Consider the following 19,048-nt stretch of genomic DNA (forward strand, 5'->3'; position numbering starts at 1 on the left):
TCACTGAAGCCTTATGTTGTAAAAAGTGTAATGATTTTTACATTTTATCGTTCAAAAAATACCAGAATTTGCTCATTATTGCAGATTTTTGTCTGACTTATTACAATGCTCAGGCACGTGCAGAGGGGGGAGCTGGGGGTGCTTGAGCACCTGCCCTTTTTGCTCCTTGCCCCCAAGTGCCCTTTTGGTCAATTTTTTTTTTGGTATTATTATTATTATTGTATATGTCACATTTTTGTAATTTATCATTGTTTATTAAACTCTGAAAGCTGAGTGGCTTTGTTAATATTCTGTCCTAGAATGCGGTTAGATGTGCCCTTTTTTTGTTGTTGAGCACCTGCCCCTTTAGTAGTCTCTGCATAGCCCTGACAATGCTACTAAAAATAGTAATGATAATTAGACAATAAAATGAAAAATATGTACTTTAGAAGTTTTTCCAAGAGTAATTAAAAAAAAAAACTTTTTACTTCTGCTTGAGGAATTACTTTTTTGAAGTGATGATACTCTCTTTGGAGCTAATCTACTCAGAGGTGAGCACACAGTTACACATACAAATAAAAACAGCTCACTCAAACATTAAAAGTTTTTTATTATAAAAAGAAAACTGACAAATTCAAAGAGAAATCAAAGAGAAAGTAAAATCTTGTCTCAATCATTTAAAAAACAAACAAAAAAACAAACACAAGTTAAAGACAATTTAGCAACTCTGGCACAGGAAGACAAAAGTAGCCAAGTGGCATTTGCAAAATAAACCAAATAGAAAACCTCTTTCCTCTAACAAAACTGTACAAAATGAGTTATTGTATAAATAATAAAATGTTCACAAACAGGGAGGTTTACGAGCCCAGTGGATTTTCAGAATGCTTCACGAAAACGTTCAGTGTGGAAAGTTCAACAATATACTACCTTGAGCTAGGCTTTGATCGATAAAGGGTGCAGAGAGTAAAATTTCAGACGATCTGCTGGGATGCGAGCCTAGACATTCTTTTACTCGGGCGGAATCAAAATCAGCATTGTTTGTTGAAAATCCCTCAAAACAAGCAATTCACACCAAAAAAATGCCCGGTTTCACCATCATGTTACCATGGCAGCTGCAACAAGACATAAACATGTGCTTTACAGCGGATGTTTTGTTCTTTATAGCCACTGCGGTTTCTCCTGCCCTCTCATAAAGAGAGGTGGAGCAAGTTGAGAACTGGATCTCACTACATCCTAAGCGATGGCTGATCCACTAGGAAAATAACCGTATCTAAGAAAACAGATGTGTGGCATTGTGAAAATCCAGACAGGACAACCGAAAACCACCCGCTTGGAAATCCTATCTTAGCAGCGAAACAATTTGAAACTATGAAATAAGCCTCCAAATTAACATTAGGATGGATTTTTTTTAAAGAGCATTTGAAATATTAGTAAGTGCAACAAATTCTTGTTAAATCTTAAATTGTGTGTGCTATCTACAAAATTAGTTTGAGTATTTATTTTTTTCCTTATAATATTGCAATCAAAACACAAGTTCATTTACAAATATTACAACTTCTTCTTGTAACATTTTCTCTTGTAAAAAAATAAAAAAATAAATAAACACTGCTTTGCCACTAACACATGGTCATTTCATAGTTTCAAACATCACGGTTTATGTAGCAAAAGTGGTGGCTAACACATGGAATAGCATTTATTTGGATATTTCCTTCATGGTGCACTGAATCTGAAAACTTGATAGTCACGATGTTATCTGGATAGGTCATAAATCATACAAAAAAAATATCAATGAATCACACAAGATGAAACAGAATAGAATGGTAAAGAGAGAGTAGAAAGTAGAAAGAGGGAAAAAAAGGCTATTTACAAAAGTAACTTTTGTGTCTGAAAACTGTCTGTTTAACACCATGAAGAGCAAAGCTGTGTTTCTCCTGGATGTGTGTTGAACCCCCCATAGATTCACCAGTGTGTCTGCATGCACTCAAAAGCTCTCCTATTTACAGTACGGGAAAGTCCACCCTACAAATGATTTAAAAGATGCATCGTCTTAATAGGTCTGCAAAGGAAATAATAAATTGACTTTACCTGTAGTCATAATTTTGAGCATGATTGCACACTTGTCCTATTTATAATGTCTGAGTTAATCCGATTTTTTAAAATGGATAAAAATAAAATGGAGATGGTTACAACGTCTTTGGTTGCAGAAACATAAAGCAGGAAAACAGCTAAAAGTCATAAAAACAGGCCAGAGCAGAATCAGGATAATCAAACTGTGGGGCCTTGAGGCAGACGTCATCTACCTCGAAAGACGAATGATTGAACAGGAACATAAACCAGCAGCGACTCTGATGTGATAACTAGACGGGATGCAAAGAAGCCTGTTGCCATTTTCATAGTATATACAAATAAAAGTCAATTCAGTGAGAAATCAGGCAGTAAATCCAGAAAAGGATCATTAAGGCTTTGCTAAAAATGTTTAGATTTATTTATTTATTTTTTTTGCAGAATTTTGGATCTCTCACAAATTCATTCAGACTTGCAGTCTCACTAAGGCTGTAAGAATCGTCTGTAATGGCACTTCCATGGTCTGGTGAGCAGTCCTTTGTAAAAACCACTACTTACTATCTACATATCTACAGTTCTGGTGTCAACAAATGTACAGGTCAACGTATTTGAACAGACATGGTGACGTAAGCTTCACTTGGCTCGATGTGCCGACCGGTATTTGAACACCGCGACGCTGAGCAGGACGAATCGCTTAGATCAGCACAACATTTAAGTCAGTTTGGTTGAACTCTGGGCTCTGAAAAGCTCTCTACAAACGGTTCGGATACAATGCGAGGACAGACAGACGACACAAGGCTTGGAACGGAAATGTTTCATGAAAGTAAAACAAGAGAAATCTTGAAGTGAACAAGAGAACAGCCTCAAACCATTTGAAGAGGAAACTAACATCTAGTCTCTGTGAAGAGATAAACTCTACAGCTAAAGTCTAACCTAAGAATATTTCATCAAAAAAAGGCAAATCTTTTCAGCAACAAACAAAACAAGAAAAACAACAACAAAAAAAAACAGAAAAAAATATCTTTCTACAAACTAAAAACTCACTGACAGAATCAAACTCAGATGACAGCAGCATTGAAAAAAAAAAGACTTATCACTCCCTTTCCTATCAGACTAAATCATTCGGTGGGATTTTCTAAGTCTTTCATTAATTTTCCCTCATCACTTTTACTAAACTACTCTTTAATTTAGTAACTGCATTGCTCTTTTTACACATAATATCTAACTGCTTCTTTCTAAAGCATGTTCACCTAACCCCCTGGGACAGAGGCTGAATTAAAAGATACCTGATGGCAGCTGCGACAAAACCGCTTAAAACCACTTCTCAGAGATAGGCATGGGCTGCTGTCAAAATATAAAGTTGAGCAAAAATGACACGGTTTCGTAGGTATTGAAAGACAAAATTAATAAATGGAAAAGAAAAAAAAGTATAGAGAAATTGGCAGGTAACTGTAATTGGCTAACAGCAACACTCTTCAGAGGGCAATTTGTTACAGAGGGAAGAAGACTCAAACTTAGCAATCTTCAGTGTCAGTAGGCCGTTTATAAATTAAGTCTTAGGAAGTGCAAAAGGTTTACAAAGCTATTCTTTCTATTTTAGCTATTGAGTCCTGTCTCCTGTTCATTCTGGAAGTTGTTTCTAAACAGGCTGTGAGATTTGAGGACTAAATGCATCATACCAATGTTGCTCTGTTTTATTAACCTGAATTTAACATGAAGCATCCTGTAATTAGAAATGCTGCCGTTCCTTTGGAAGCCTCACAGTTAAGGTAACGGTCTGCAATCTTTAAGTACATTTTAATGCAAAACAGCACATTTTTGTTCCCAACACTAACAAGACAAATACCTAATTTAAGATGCTAAGCGCAGCTTAAAATGTTCCACCTTCAATCATTTAGATTTTTTTATGTATATAATCATAAAACCCTGCTCTACAGAGGCTCCTTTATTATGCAATGTGATGTTTGCTCTGCAAATATTATAAATAAACAATAACCGGCCACACAAAAAAAGCTAGAACAATACAGTTTAAGTGCTGTTAATTATAGTTTTAAAAAGAAATCTAAATAAACTAAAGTCAACATCTGCACCTTGACAAGCTTTACAAAACAATGAACTAGACTTCAGCCACAAAACTGTTTAATGTGGTCAAATTGCTTCAATAACAAACACACTTAATGCTAGAGCTCTAGATATTTTGAAGACAAAGTTTGAAGTACTGAGAAGAAATTTAAAACCTATGTTAGCTAAACACAGGAGCTAATCAAATCTAGATATTCCTAACATAAACACAGTGGCGTTACAGTATTTTTTTCCCAGCCATTCATCTCTTTGTAAGATTACACTGGGAGTCTGAGAAACTACTGCTAGATGGTTAGTTATATGTGGAAATGCTAACTTGGGGGATTGCTATGCTAACTATGTAATTTCTGCCATTTGGCTCTTTATAAATAAAAGTTGAGAGCCTGGAAAGCTAATATTTTTAGCTAAAGAGCCAGGTTAGCTGTCATGTTAGCAAAACTGTACATAGCCGTTTATTCACCAATGGACACTTGGATATTGGTATTTGTGGAGTTTTGTTTCAATGTAATACCTTCAATTAAACAGATTTTTGGCTAATATGCTCAATTTGCAGCAAGATGTATTGGGAGCCTGACAAGCAGTTGTCAGCCAGATAATTAGTGACGTTAGCTGCTGTGTTAGCTTGACTGTACCGGGATGTTTGTTGCTAAATTTCATTTTAAAACAATAGCTACTTTAAATGCCATTAATCAAAAAAGTCTAAAAATGTGTTCCTACTTATGGTTATGATGCACTTATTGCAGCGATCACTATGCTGAAAAACTGCCCTTCCTTTAGCATCAAAATTTGATGTCTGATTGTGAAACCGTGACTTTGTAAAATCGAATAACAATAAACATGATGTCAGCCCATGCCTACTCATTGACAAAAATATGTGATGAGATTGCAATCTAATATACCAGGATGACTGTCAAAATGAACACAAGTCACTTTGATGTTTCTTTTAGCTGATAAATACACGACTGGAAGCCACTAAGTTTTCAAAAACCAAAAGAGTCACTTTAGAGAATCCATTAGTGTGTAAGGTCAAAATTTGTAAGTCCATTTTAGCTTGTCTTTCAAGACTACAACATTAAATAACTTCTTTTTCATAAACGTACGCTTCAATGATTAAAAACTCCAAAAAAATAGAACTATGATTTGAATATAAATATAAATAATCGATTGTCTTTTGTTCCGTTATGGTCTAAATAAACAAAAACTATGAACAGTCAATGTTATTTTCATGCGTGTGTGAATAGAAATCTCTGCAGCAGTTACAAGAAGAAGTAGCTTTAAACGGTTTACCTCCCACAGTTAGAATGACTCCACACATCAGACCAGCAAAAAGTTTTGAAATCTGTACAAACTGCTGCTGCTGCTGCAAATAGAATGTCAAACAACAGACATCAAAAAATAAAAATAAAAGTTTGCATATTTTACACAAAAAAATAAAAGACACATTGTGTTTCAACTCTTCCTTGAATCACTCTGAAACATCCAGAATGCTTTTTTTTCTTTTTTAAAAATAAGAATTCGCTATACCACTTGCACAAAAATAATGCTCTCTGTCATTTCTTCCTCTCCTATTTCTTTTGATATTTTTCAACAATGTTGTTATTTATTTTTTTTCCTTTTTCAGTTATCAAAATAGACCCAATCTTCTTTGAAGAAGGTTCCCACCTTTGGTTGGTCAACTCTTGAGGACGTGAGCTGAAGAGTCTGATGAAGTTAATTGTCGTCCTTTTTCTTAAACAAAAAAAGAAAGAAGAAAAGAACAAAAACAAAACAAAGCAAAAAAAACAAAACAGACACACACACACACACACACACACATTCACACCCACAAGTACAAACAAGCACACGCACTGGCACACACGTGTTCCTTTTGTTATCCGTGTTCAAGTCCCGGTGATTGGTTGTGGTTGAGATCTCTTCCAGCTTGATCCTGTTTTGGTTGGATTTGCTTCTTGCCCTGCGGCTTCTCATTGGTGGGAGCTGGAAAGTTCACAACACATTGTTGATACTTTGAAGGTGCTCAGCAAACGTTATGCATAAGATAAAATCTCTAAATAGTACTTTCATTGCAATCGCTCTATTATTTCCTTTGTCACTTTTTTGACAAAGGATACTCAGTTTTTTATTCTAATAACTAAATAACATCCAGAGCAGCCAGTTGTCTATATTCGTCATCTTAATTACACGTCGGGCCCTGGACGTTTTCCCACCTCAGCTTCACTTGGTGTGTTGGTAGGAGTAGTTTGTATGTTCTGCCGGATTCTCCATGGCGACCTGCTGCTGCTGACCACCGTTCTCCTGTCAGGAAAAAGTAAGACAAGACGTGTTGCATAAATAAAAAAAATCTATATTAAAAATACTGAAGTGAGCCGCATTTGCTGCAGGATTATTATTTGTCTCCATATTACATTTTAGATCAGCTATTAATTAGAGACATCGCAGAGCCCTGCTGTTTGTGTGAAAGCCATAGCTGAATAATGGCTTAATTTTATAATTATTATTTTGTTTATCAGAAAATAAAAAGGATGTTATAAAACTTTTACCGTTTGCCTAAAAAGAGAGCTCAGTATGTCAAAGCATTCCATATAAAACACTAGAAAACATGAAATTCATTTTTCAATCCTTTTTTAAATTCTTTTTTTTTTCATGTTGGTTTGCAACTTAATATTTAGATTTTGTACTTTAAAGTTTGCTTACATTACATTTTAAAGTTCACACAAACACACAATTTTATCAAGTCAAAAATAAACAATATTACTTTTGATATTATTTATTTGAAAAATAAATTAAAAGAATTGAAAAATTAAGTGAAAAAATAAGATGTTAAAATTAATCGTTTATTCAAAAATTTGTAAATTATTTGAGAGAAAAAAACAGTGGCAAACAGAAAAGCTTTTACTACAGATTTCTAATGGGACTCTAATCTATTGGTAAATCACACCGCATAAACCTTTAAATACTGTCCATGAGCGTAACAAGTTCATACGCGAGCAAACACTGGAAAGTGTGTCATACCTCTACTGGGACATTGGAAGGAGGCACTGGGGTGTACTGGGGGATATAAGGCCCCTGCATAGTAGTGTTGGCTGGAATATACTGTAAGGATGACAGGAATAAATGATGTCAGGATGTCGGGAGAGGAAGCCAGTGGTTCTGTGCCAGGAGGATGTGAAAGCGATACTGACTGTGCCTGTGCTGCCCAGAGACAGGTGGCTTAATTGCTGAGTGAGAGGCCCCATCATGGACGTGGGCTGGATGGACATGGCATGCTCCATTGTCGGGGTTAGCACTGTACCCTGCGGACGAACAGATGCAGCGACACTCAGTCAGCCTGTCTCCATTAACCTGGTACAATGTTCACTTTACATAGTCAGACAGGACCAAGCAGGGCTCCTGTGCACAGCAAACAGCTCATAACTGGGAGCAAACACAAAAACAACACTAAACAGTGGATATTCTGAGATTAGATCAGACAGTTCAGAAGAATGCATTTTTGAAACTTGCTTATTTTGCTTTTATATTCAACTTCAGACTGCTCCCGTCTCTCCCTGTCCTCATTCAGCTCTTTTGAGACGTCCTCTCTGTTAAATTGTGCACTCTAACAACACATGAATGGAGCAAAAGATCTGTGAGATACTCACAGCTGGCTGCATGAGGTATGACTGGTGGTGCATCCAGGACGGACTGTGTACCTGTAATTAGGAGAAATGATAACGAAAACTCGTTTCTGCTTTTCGTCTGTTGCAGCCACCCTTTGAGGTGTGCTATGAAAATGCAGAGGAGAGGAAGAACTTGACGAAATGCAGCTCTATTAGCTTAGATAATGTGAATTTAACGAGGGACTCAGGTCGGACGTGACAAAAACAAGACTATAAAGCCAAAAACAATAATTATATTGGTGTGTCTCACCTGGTAGGAGGAGACAGGAGAATGCATGTAGGGCGAGAGAGAGGTCTGGGCAATCATCCGGTTTGGAGCCAGACTGTAGGGTGAGGAGTAGAAACTGTCGAACAGACAAGAAGACCGTGAGAACGTCGCGCGCTTTGCAGGTAAATTCAGCAATATTTGAAGGTTTCCACACCGGCCAGCAGAGGGCGACCTTTCATTGCAGCTCGCCAGCCAGCGTTTATTTTACTGTAGGGCTGGGGCTGTTTTCTGTCAGTCTGTGCATACCACTCACTCACCCATTCTGTAAGGCTGTTGGGTCATACGCTAGCGTCATTCCTCCCTGGGAAAACAACACACAGGATTCAGAACCAGTGAGGTCATGCAAACACTGGCGCGAAACAGCGTGTACTCAAAGAGCAGCCAGCTAGCACGGAAAGTGTAATTTAAAACAAAACTTTAGAAAAAAAAAAAAAATCTGGCTTTGAGTTCCTAATGAGGCAGACGATCAACGCTTTGGCTGCGTTACCGTATCGCCGTCTCGAGCCCAGGGCCTTCCATTCTGGAGGTACTTCCCCTGGCTCTGCCTCTTCTTCTGACCCCCGTCTGCAAACTTGCATAATAAGGGCTCTGTGGGTGCTGAGAAAGCGACAGATCAAACGAGTAAGTGAATTTGGGTAATCACAGCAGGGAACAAAAACAAAACAACATCATGTTTGTATAGTACAAAGCAAACAGTCCACACACCGAGCACTCCTGGAGGAGTCTTGATGAATTTGCCATTGAAATGCTGAATTATGGCCTCACACTTCTCTGTGGACTCCATTCTGAAACAACAAAAAAAAGGTCAGACTGAACTCCCTCTGCAGAAATCTGTTCGCATTACATGTGCATGTTACCTTGCTCCTCCACCAGGACATTTTAAATTCAGACAGAAAAGCCTCACCTTGCAAACCCCACGCCACGGCTGGTCCCGTTGGCGTCCCGGAGGATGCGCGTGGAAATGACCTGGCCGAAGGACTTCAGCATGTTTTCCAGCTCCTGCTCGTCCATGGACACCGGCAGGTTGGAGATGTAGAGGTTGGTGGGGTCCTGCTCTTGTTGCTGCATGGCAAGATCGGCTTTTATGAACCATTTGAAAGCATCAGGACTTGATGTTTAAGGCATGAGCATTAAAAGAGTTTCATTTGGCTTCAATGTAATTTGGGGAAGAAGGAAAAAAGCTCAAACTTGTTCACTTTTTACACAAACTTCAGTACATTTTTTAAAATATATTTATTTAAAGGTTTTTTTGGCACTACTAGCCTTTATGCATTAGTACTTCAGTTACAGCAAGTCTTGTTAAGTGAACTTAACTCCAGCATATCTGGAGAGCTGAGAAGATACATTCTCAGTTTCATTTATGCCTGGGCTTTGACTGGACCACTTTAACACATACTAATGTTCTCAACTAAGCCATTCTCTTGTAGATTTAGGGTTATCGTCCTGCTGCAAGGTGAACCTCCTATCCAGTCTCGTCTCTTAGAGCATCTGACAGGTTTCCCTCTGAGGACTGTCCAGTTTTTACCTCCATCCACCTTCCAATCAACTCTGATCAGTTTTCCTGTCCCAGTGATGTTGCCTCTACCGTGGACTCAGGACGATGTGCAGAGTTATATTTGACGTGTGTTTACTAAGCGGATACTATGTTTTATTTATAGACGGAGCTGCACAATAATTCAAACCACAGTTGTTGCTACATGTCAATGTATGAAGCGTCTCCATGCAAAATACAGCTTGGATGCAGTTCTTGGTTGGATTTTACATTTCCACTAACAAGCATGCAAATTCTGCATGACAATAACTGATGCACATATTTAGTTTGGCTATTGTATCGCATATGTTTTCCTAATATTGTGCAACCTTTTGAAGCGTATCAGAGTAAAGCGGGTTCAATAAAACGGACAACCATTTTGAAAACCATGCACCATTTTCCTTCCTCTTTGTGTGTCAAGCGAACTACCAATATTATACACTGACGTGTATGGATATTTTAAAGTCCTTCATTTTTAATGTAGCAATAACTTTTGAGTACTTTCAAAAAGTCTTTCAGAATGCATCTGGGCTCCCAAATGCAAGATTCCGGTCATGTCGCTACAAAGATTTTTGTCCTGGCAGCCATGAGAGCCGTCGTCTCATCAGTGTCTGCTGCTTCTCCTGGTCCATTAAAGTTTCATCGTATCCCTGCTCCTTGTCAAGCATCAGGATCCGATATGGATGAACCGTTTTAAGCAAGTTTTACCTGATCGATAAAACTGAAAACTGCATAATGTGACACCCGAGACTTCCCATTCGTCACTGCCTCATCCTGCTGCACGCTGAATAACTTAACATTCACAGCTATGAATGTGAAAGAAAAAGAAGGCACACTTCTTGGTACAATTTTGTTTAAATGGGGAGATTTTGAAAGCGGCAAATAGATCAAGTATGGAGACCATTCAGAGGTATTTTTAAGGCAATAGCTTGAAAGTGAAACCTTGTGTGACTGCGCAGAAGCCCACAGGAAGCCAGGCATGAAGTTTAAGAGTTCACAGAGCAACAGGAGCCTGGCAACCGGGAGAAAAGAGGCTGGACTAAAAAGACAGGAAGGGAAAACAGAGAGTGAAAGAAGAGGATAGGGCTGAGAGTGGGTGGGAGAAATTAGCAGCTCAAAGGACTGATATTTTGTACAGAAAGAGACGACAAACAGGATGGGATGTAGTCGATGTCTGGAGTGATTTAGGTAATTAAAACGGGGAATGACAGATGAGAGCAAAACAGGAAGGGAAGACAGATGAGCCTCTACCGATCAGCAGGCTCCTGCCTTTCATCTAAATCTAATATATTTTCACCGTTCACCATCAAGCCTCCCCTCCCTGCTGCTAAATGATATATGATTACCCCGCAACCACAAATAATAAAGGCTTCATTGTGGAATGAGCAAACTGTCAAGAGATGCATTTGGAAGCCATACGAACTGGAACGGTGCGAGCAGCAAACAGGAGAGGACATGCAGCATCCCCTCGCTAATGCAGGTCTGCACGGCAGAAGTTGACAGAGGTGTTGACGTGACGGCGCAAAATCCTGGGTAGTATTTATAGCATCGAGGCGTCTCGGCAGCTAAAAGGAAGCAACGTGTTTTCTGTTACTTTAGTCACTCAGGATGCTTGTTATATAACAGGTCTGAGCTCAGATGAAACTTTTGTTTGGCGTTCCACCAGCCCCCTACACACACAAACTCGTCCCCGTCGTCGTCGTTGTTGTTCCAGGCCGTCTCTCAGCTGCATCTGTTAAGGTGTGCCTTCGAGCTGACAGATTTGCCGGCTTGCGTTTAGAGCGGCGTGTGTGTGTGTGTGTGACGTCTCCGTTTGAAATGGGAGGTGCGGGGAGGTAAGAATGGGTCTATTTATAACTTTACCATTGTTCTGCTGCCCCGAAGCATGCAGCTCCGCCGGGCTCGCCGCCGTGTGTCCCGGGTGGCTTGTTCAGGGACTGAGCGTCCTCTGAGGACACCTGTAAGGTGTGGCTCGCCATGTTTGTGAACTGCACAGCTCAGCAACTGTGGTGAAGGTCTGTGCGAGCGAAGCCGAACCTGAGATGAAGGATGTCCTGATCAGGATTGTTTTCTTTTTTGGTCTCTGATACCAATGAGAGTCACTTATGGATGAGCATTTGCTATTAGAGGGCCAGTCCAACTTTTCATTAAGTAGTGTTTAAAAATCAAAAACACAAAATAAGAGGAAAGATTTATATGAATAGCAGTTTTTCCTTTTCTCTTTAGGAACTCAAACATTTAGTGCAGAAATTTTGAAATCGATGAAGATTTGTCTTCACTGAATTAATAATTAGTTGTATAATAACCTTTTCTAAGATTTGTTAATCTTGTGGGTGTAAGCAGAAATGCTGCTAACTCACCCACAATTTACACTGCTTGCATCTAAATACGCCAAAAGCAGTTCATCTTGGAAAAAATTGAACATGTCCTCTTCAATGTCTGACATACTAAAAACTGATCCATTTTTTGCATCATGCTGTATCCCCACAGCATGATGCATGTGTCTCCATGCTTTACAATGTACTGTTTCTTCACTTGTTTAGGGCTTGTCTGATAAACTGCAAGAAGGATCTTCTGGACATCTATCTCGCAATGTTTACGAGATAGAGTTTTGAGTTGTTCCAATGGCACTTTTCATTTTTCCAACACCACATCCAGCTCACAAGATGAGACAATATGCAATATTGGTCTCACAAGACTATAATACGTGCAGAAATAATAAATGTAGCAGTTTGGAAACAGCCCCATTTCCAAAAAAACCCCCCCCAAAAAAACACGGGCATCCGCGGTGTGGGAGTATCACTCATTACTCTTATTATGTTTACTCTGTTTCAAAAGTTGGCATCTTGAAAAGCTCTGAGTGGTATTTTACCAATCGCGCAAAAATGCCAGCACATCAGACCAGTATGTCCCTACTTGATATTCATATTGTTTTTTTCTTTGAACTGCAGTAACCCGGCGACACCGAGCAGCTATGTATATTTAGGTTTATAGAGTAGTTATCAACACGTCTGCCAGAGGGCACATGCTGTCTGGGTGAGTCAAGTTTTGGTGTCCAGTTGCACTTGTCGAGTGTTAAGGTGTAGTGGATAGTGTGGCGCTCTTACAGGGGAACTGCAGCAAACTTAGACTCTGGATCTAGTTGCGGTGTACTGGTTCAGCTCAACTGGTCACATTGATCTCTGACGGTTTTAAAGAGCTGGGCCGAGGGAGACCCTGGTGTTACGTTGCAGCGGGTTATGTTTGGGTTTAGGAAATGGGGAGGGGACACTGGGATGGAGGGTATTAAGTGGTGGTGTCGGCCCCAGACCTGGGCCTGGACGATGGACAATGCCGGTTCTTTGTGCTTGTCCCATTGACAGTGGGTGTAGCGGCGCCCACCCCGGGGTTTCCTCAAAGGGGAGCATGAGAGCCAGAGGGATCAGCTTAATGGGCCGACAAGAGTTGCTTTGACTGCAGACACTTTGACAAAGAGTTCAGAACAAGCATTACAACTGGAGCAGGTGAGCAGCATACACAGGGCGTGAGGGGAAGCGTGAGGGGAGAGAGAAAGACGAGGGAGGAGGAAAGTGAAGAGACAAAAAAAAAATGAGGCAGGACGTCGGGAACGCAAACAAAATCAACTGGTGAAATCAACAAAACCACTGCTGCCAAAACCACTCTTCGGAGTAAACACTTCACTAAATGCAAGATTTCAAGTTGTGCACTCGCCACCAGGATGATGGCTTCATGCAGCAGCATCACTTTTATACAGCAGGGTACTGTGGATGAACAGAAACAAGTCTGCAGGTGAACACTGATCATCTACCTGTTTGGAGATCAACAAAGGCCTGTTTTCACTCTGCTACCCTGAACCTTGCGCCCAACAGCACCTTTACTCCAAACCCTCAATTTGGGGTTTCTGATGTTTGTGATTTTTTTTTAGAATTAAAACCATAATTATAAACTTAGTTTGAAACTGTATAGGTTTTGTGATTGTTTTTATTTGTGCATCAGATTTTAAAAGTTGTAAAAAAAAATATTAGTGTTTGGAAGATTTAGTTTTTTTTTTTTTTGTATTTGTGGATTGTCAAAGGCAGAACTTTCTGATTTAAATTATATTCCAGTTGAATTTCACAGAAAATAAAGAGTTTAAACTTACGTAACTGAGAAATATTGCTGAGATTATCTAACAAATAAAAAGTATTTTACACACTCCCTATACTGAAGGTTTAGGGCGACGTAAAATGCACTGTCACCCTACCTGGGTAATGTTCAGGGACAAATATCTACAAAGCAAAGATGCAATGGAAACAGAAAGAGGGTGGATATTGGTCCTGGAAAATAATCTGGTTTCTGTAAAATCTTCCAAAGTTGGAAAGAGCTCTCAAGAGACAAACAGGTTGGATGTTAAGGTCAACTGAGACTTTTTATGTGACTTGGATTTTATACTTTATAAGAGGAGTTGCTATACAGAGCAGAGGAAGACTGGAGTGATTCTCACTTTGGCCATCTGAGCCTGGACTCCGCTGGATTTCAGAGCTGTGACGGCTTTTTGTGCGGCAGCTGGACTGTCAAAATCCACAAACCCATATCCTGCAAAAGAAAAAAAAAAGAGCAGCTGGGGTTAAATCTACTGTCATTAAGACAAATAAGACAACCTTTATTCCTCCCAGTTCAAAGTCAGAAAACGCAGTGACAGCATCGATATTTTAGATTACCAGAGTAAAAAAATTACAGTACTATACGAACCACTCCTAATTCATTTTTCTATCTCTGAAAAATGATCTTGATCATTAGTTCTTCAAGATTTCCAAATATCTTTTAAATTTGTTCTTTGGGCTTTTGAGGCAGATTAAGGCAATCCGACTCATTGGAAGCAAAATATAAAGCGGGATGACGGGATACAATCAAACAATGACACCAAGCAGTAATTTTAAAAGGCCTTCTAATAAATGAAAGACGTGGTTCACCTTTACATTTGTTGGTAGTTTTGTCCAGAATGGCTTTGGTGGAAACGATTTTGCCGTACCTTCAGGGGAAGAACAGAAAACAGAATCAGTGACAGCTGAGGTGACTGAGAGACACAGACAGGAATCTGCTCCTATAACATGCATACCAACATTTCCACATTTCCTCAGGGTGCCAGACTACAGGTGTTCACATGAATGCGTACTCTGTCCTTCCTGTGTGCGACTCTGTCTCATAAATGCCATGATCTTCAGGGCTTACAGAAAATTTTCTGCGCCTCCGCCCTTCAGTCTACGTCGCCTCTTGGGGACTGTACAGTACCTCTATTCCTAGATCTTTTTTTTTCTTGAAAGACAGGAGACGGCACCACAGGGACACAAACTATTTTTTTCGACACCGTCTTCATCAGACTCACGCAGGACAAAACACAAATACCTGGCTTGGAAATCCAGCTCTGCCTTTCAGGTATTTTTGTCCCAAATAATGCTTAGAAATGCTTTAAAAAAAACAACAACATACTTCTCTGTTTTTGATTTACCTATGAAGATAAAAAGACATATAGCATATTAAACATCCTGGTTTCTGTTCGTCTGCTGTCAACAGAAACAAAAACCAAAGGCCAATCCCTAAAGCAGTGGAATCAGTTACCGCATTAATGCCGTCTCATAAATATTCATGGTCTGAAAATTAGCTTAAAAGCAGTAATCTACAGGCTTTATGTGCAGCCTGATGGAATGCAGTGTTATAGGAGTGTCCGCCAGCTCTACAGCCTATTAGACCTGCCTTCGCCTTTAGCTTGTGCGGGAGGCCGGTGCTCCTCTGTTTGGGCGACATGGCGTCTGGGTGGAATGTACACTGAAACCTGATGCTTCACCCCTCCAGTTTGCTTTCCTTCCCACCACGTCCCCCTCCCTCCCTCGCTCCTTCCCGCCCTCTTGCTGTTTTTCCACCCTCACGTTACAGCAGACTGCTGGGTCCTACGCTCCCGCCTCGTTGCAGCGGACGTTTAACCGGATGACTCAGACCGGGCTAGACAGCTAAAACCTCAGTCACACAAGATGACACCTGGCTTTAAATTTAAACTACAAGTACCTTTTTTCCCCCAATCCCTTCTAGATTTCTGGAAAAAGTGAAGCTCAAAATCCTGTAAAACAGCTTTTATTTCCATACATCCACATGCATTGGCAACATTCCCCCTCCTATTCTCCAGTAAAAATTAAAACATTTTCTGTGTAAACTGAAAAAAATGCTTGAAGTTTCAGCTGTCCTGCTAAGTTCGGCTGCGGGTTTTGAGAGCTGCTTCACATTGGTGCTGCGTGGAGCCGATCATCTCCTGGCACCTGTGGACAGGCATGTCAGTCTGGGATGATTGAACCACAAAGACCGTCTTCAGGCAGGCCTCGTCTTATTGCTACAGTACTAACACATTCAATCCTTCATAACACCCGGCCTCCTTGTTGGACCTTACCCCCAGCTTTAAACTAATGATACTTCGAGTTTAGATAAACATTTCGATCAGCCAATCACATTTTGAGTAGCGGTTAAGTTTGCATTGTTAAGGTATATCAAGGTTTTAAAAAGTTACAGTAAAAGTTCACGTCGCCCTGTTCCTTCAGCTGTCATAATGATTTGCCAGAGAAGGTGCCGCTGTTTTCTCTACCTGGATGGAGCAGCGCAGCCCCTCCCCTACCTGTTGCTACAAACAGCCAATTAGCCGCTTAAACGAAGCCATCTATGTGTTTACTTCTCGTACAAAAGTAAGACAAATCAGGTTGTTTCGAATAATTTCTGGTCACAAAATTACTAAAGCAGCAACAACTATCACTCAATCAAATTACATGTCTGTTAATCAGCTGACTGTTTTAAATTTCTCCAGGGCTCATTTTCAAGTTCCTATTAAAGTTCATTAAGTCTTCTTCTGTGTTCAGTTTTTATTTTCCATGTGACAATTTAATAGATATTGAAAGCTAAAGAGTGTTACATCATGGAGTTGCTTTAGTAAAAGATTAAAAAGTTGCAACCCGTATTGTGTCTCCTTCTGTCATAAAGTGGAGGTTGTAGATTTGCGAATTTATGTGTTGACGTTTTTAGAAAGAAATCCCACAACTCTAATAGACACACTGCTTCTCTGCCTTATAGCTTTCCATAGTCATCTAGTTACTAAACGACGGTTACTACACATGAATATTTACACAAACTAAAAATAGTTTAACCAAAGATCAGCAAAATCTTTAAATCAGATGACCAGACTTCCTCAACAAAAATCCTCTGACGAGCACCACCACATCACATCATGGAGGATCTAAGATGAAAATCAAATCTTATTCACATTTTTTTCACAGCAAATAAATGTGAACTTATGAAACAAACATGAATAATACTCAGTTTCACTCACACATATTTTAGAAGAACATAAAATATTTTAAGCATCTTTGTACAGTTTTAAGCATGTTACTTCTCTTTTCGTCCAGTGTTCTTTACCTACATTTAGTCTGATAAAACTAGTCTATTTCAAACAAATCAAACCACATACAACACAAAACCTTAATAAATTATCTGAATTACGAGTGTGAAAATTATAAAATTTCATTGAAAATATGCCATCAGTACTCACAGTATGAATATAATGCTGTAAAAAGTATGTTTCTTCCAGATTTCTTGCTTTTTTGTCATGTTTAGATGTTTCAGACCAAAAAAAATTTAATGTCAAACACAGGTAACATCATGCCCCAATGAAAAGGAACCAAATCACATGTGAAACACAGCAAATAGCATGTTCTAGTCTGATTAAAGTGCCATTTCCTTAAAGCTCTAGGAACACCAAGGAGAACCTATTATCCAAAAAGCAAAACAGGGAACAGTGGTGACCCTACGTAGAAGTGTCAGGCCTACCAAACATCTGAAACACTGCAGGTCTCACTTGCCTAAGATAAGGTCAGAGATCGGGTAAAAATGGCCTCCATGAGCTTCAAAGGACAATAAACACAGGGACAGCAGAGTGAACAAAGACCAGTGTCCAATTTGCCAAAAAAAACTTAATTTTTTCCAAGAATTTAGGAAAAAAGATTCATTGGAAAAATTAGACAAAATCAACATTTTTGGAGGGTTTGTGCCCCGTTACATCTGACATAAAACTAACACTATTAAAAACATAGAACATTGTACCGATCGTCAAGCATGGCCTTCAGGACTTGCCGTAACTCTGAGCCGTGAAATCTGCCTGATGTCACAGGAACAGAAATTTATGAAGGATATTATTTAGTCAGGCGTTTGAGATCTTAAGTAAAATCACACTTGGGTTGAGCATCAGGACAATGATACTAAGAACAACAATCACATGATTCAAAAACAAAATAAATGTCTGGCAGTGGCCTAGTCAAAGCCTGGACAAGATATTGTGGCACAACCTTAAATAGTTGAATCATGGTTAAAAGATGCCCTCCATTGTGGCTGATTTAAAGCAATTCTGCAAAGAGGAGTGGGCCAATATACCACAGTGTTGTTTAATAGCCATCTATCTATCTCCGTATCTCTTTTTTATGCAAATATTTTTACTAGTACTTTTTTAAAAACTGACTCTTATATTTTTTTACTAATCACACTATCACAGGAGGAATATGTATGTATTTTTTTTAAATCATCTATAAGCAGTTCCTGGAGCTCCAACATAAATTTAATACCAGCTTGTAATATTTTAACATTTTCAAGCTGAAATCTTATTTATTTCATATTTTTTCTGGTTAGCATTACAGAAGAGAATCAAATGTTTTTTTTTTCAGGAACACACAGGGAGTCACCAGGAGAGTTGAAAAGTGACTTTATTCCCTCTGCAGTTGAACACCAGCCCACCGCTCGGTGAAGGCCAGAAGGACTTAAAAGACAACCCCAGCCCATATATGGCCAGCTGACATTCTTTCCCAGCAGGCTTTCCAACCTTTTTCCCACATCATTTAAGACCCCCCCTACTGGTAGTCACTTCTAAAGCGTCGTCCTTCTATTCACTTCTTTTCCACTCCACAAAGATGTTTCTGTAAGCCTGCCTCTGCACTGAAGTTTCAGCATTTCATGCGGCAACCACAGATTTCACACCGGCTTTGATTGCTGCTTTGATCAGACGTGAGCGTCAACGTGCGCCATGTGATTTCACTCAGTCGGTTTAAAATCTACATACGTCTGAAAGTGCTACAATGTTGACTAAACCACAATAATTAGAAAGGGTGGGGCCGGCTGGCGTACCAGACACACAGTGATGTCAAGACTTATAAAATTTGTCCACACCTCTTCACAAACGGATTTGGTTTTCCTGTGAATGAATCCTGGAAATAAGAATGCATGACAAAAGTTCACCTCTATGTCTGACGTACAGTGTCGTTCTGACCTGGAGCCGCCGAAACCAGTTTGGGTGCTTTATAGCAGCCTTTATCTCTGACTTCATATGCACACACAAACACACACACACACACACACACACACACACACACACACACACACACACACACACACACACACACACACACA

General features: G+C 39.5%; 1 protein-coding gene across 2 annotated transcripts in view; it reads right to left on the reverse strand.

The window, feature by feature from the left end:
• Positions 1-1,389: 1,389 nt before the first annotated feature.
• The window catches only part of LOC103465343 (RNA-binding motif, single-stranded-interacting protein 2-like), a 39,590-nt gene continuing 21,931 nt past the window's right edge, over positions 1,390-19,048 (reverse strand). For both annotated transcript variants that reach the window (XM_008410069.2, XM_008410070.2), the window contains exons 3-14: positions 14,533-14,591; positions 14,064-14,155; positions 8,954-9,111; positions 8,755-8,834; positions 8,537-8,646; positions 8,307-8,350; positions 8,032-8,125; positions 7,764-7,814; positions 7,308-7,418; positions 7,138-7,218; positions 6,333-6,420; positions 1,390-6,102 (exon numbers count right to left, since the gene is read on the reverse strand). In XM_008410069.2, the coding sequence (XP_008408291.1) occupies positions 6,340-6,420; positions 7,138-7,218; positions 7,308-7,418; positions 7,764-7,814; positions 8,032-8,125; positions 8,307-8,350; positions 8,537-8,646; positions 8,755-8,834; positions 8,954-9,111; positions 14,064-14,155; positions 14,533-14,591 (961 nt within the window). In that variant the 3' untranslated portion in view covers positions 1,390-6,102; positions 6,333-6,339. The remainder of the gene's footprint in view (positions 6,103-6,332; positions 6,421-7,137; positions 7,219-7,307; positions 7,419-7,763; positions 7,815-8,031; positions 8,126-8,306; positions 8,351-8,536; positions 8,647-8,754; positions 8,835-8,953; positions 9,112-14,063; positions 14,156-14,532; positions 14,592-19,048) is intronic.

Source organism: Poecilia reticulata, linkage group LG5 (genome assembly GCF_000633615.1).
Source record: "Poecilia reticulata strain Guanapo linkage group LG5, Guppy_female_1.0+MT, whole genome shotgun sequence".
In the NCBI taxonomy this organism is placed as follows: domain Eukaryota; kingdom Metazoa; phylum Chordata; class Actinopteri; order Cyprinodontiformes; family Poeciliidae; genus Poecilia; species Poecilia reticulata.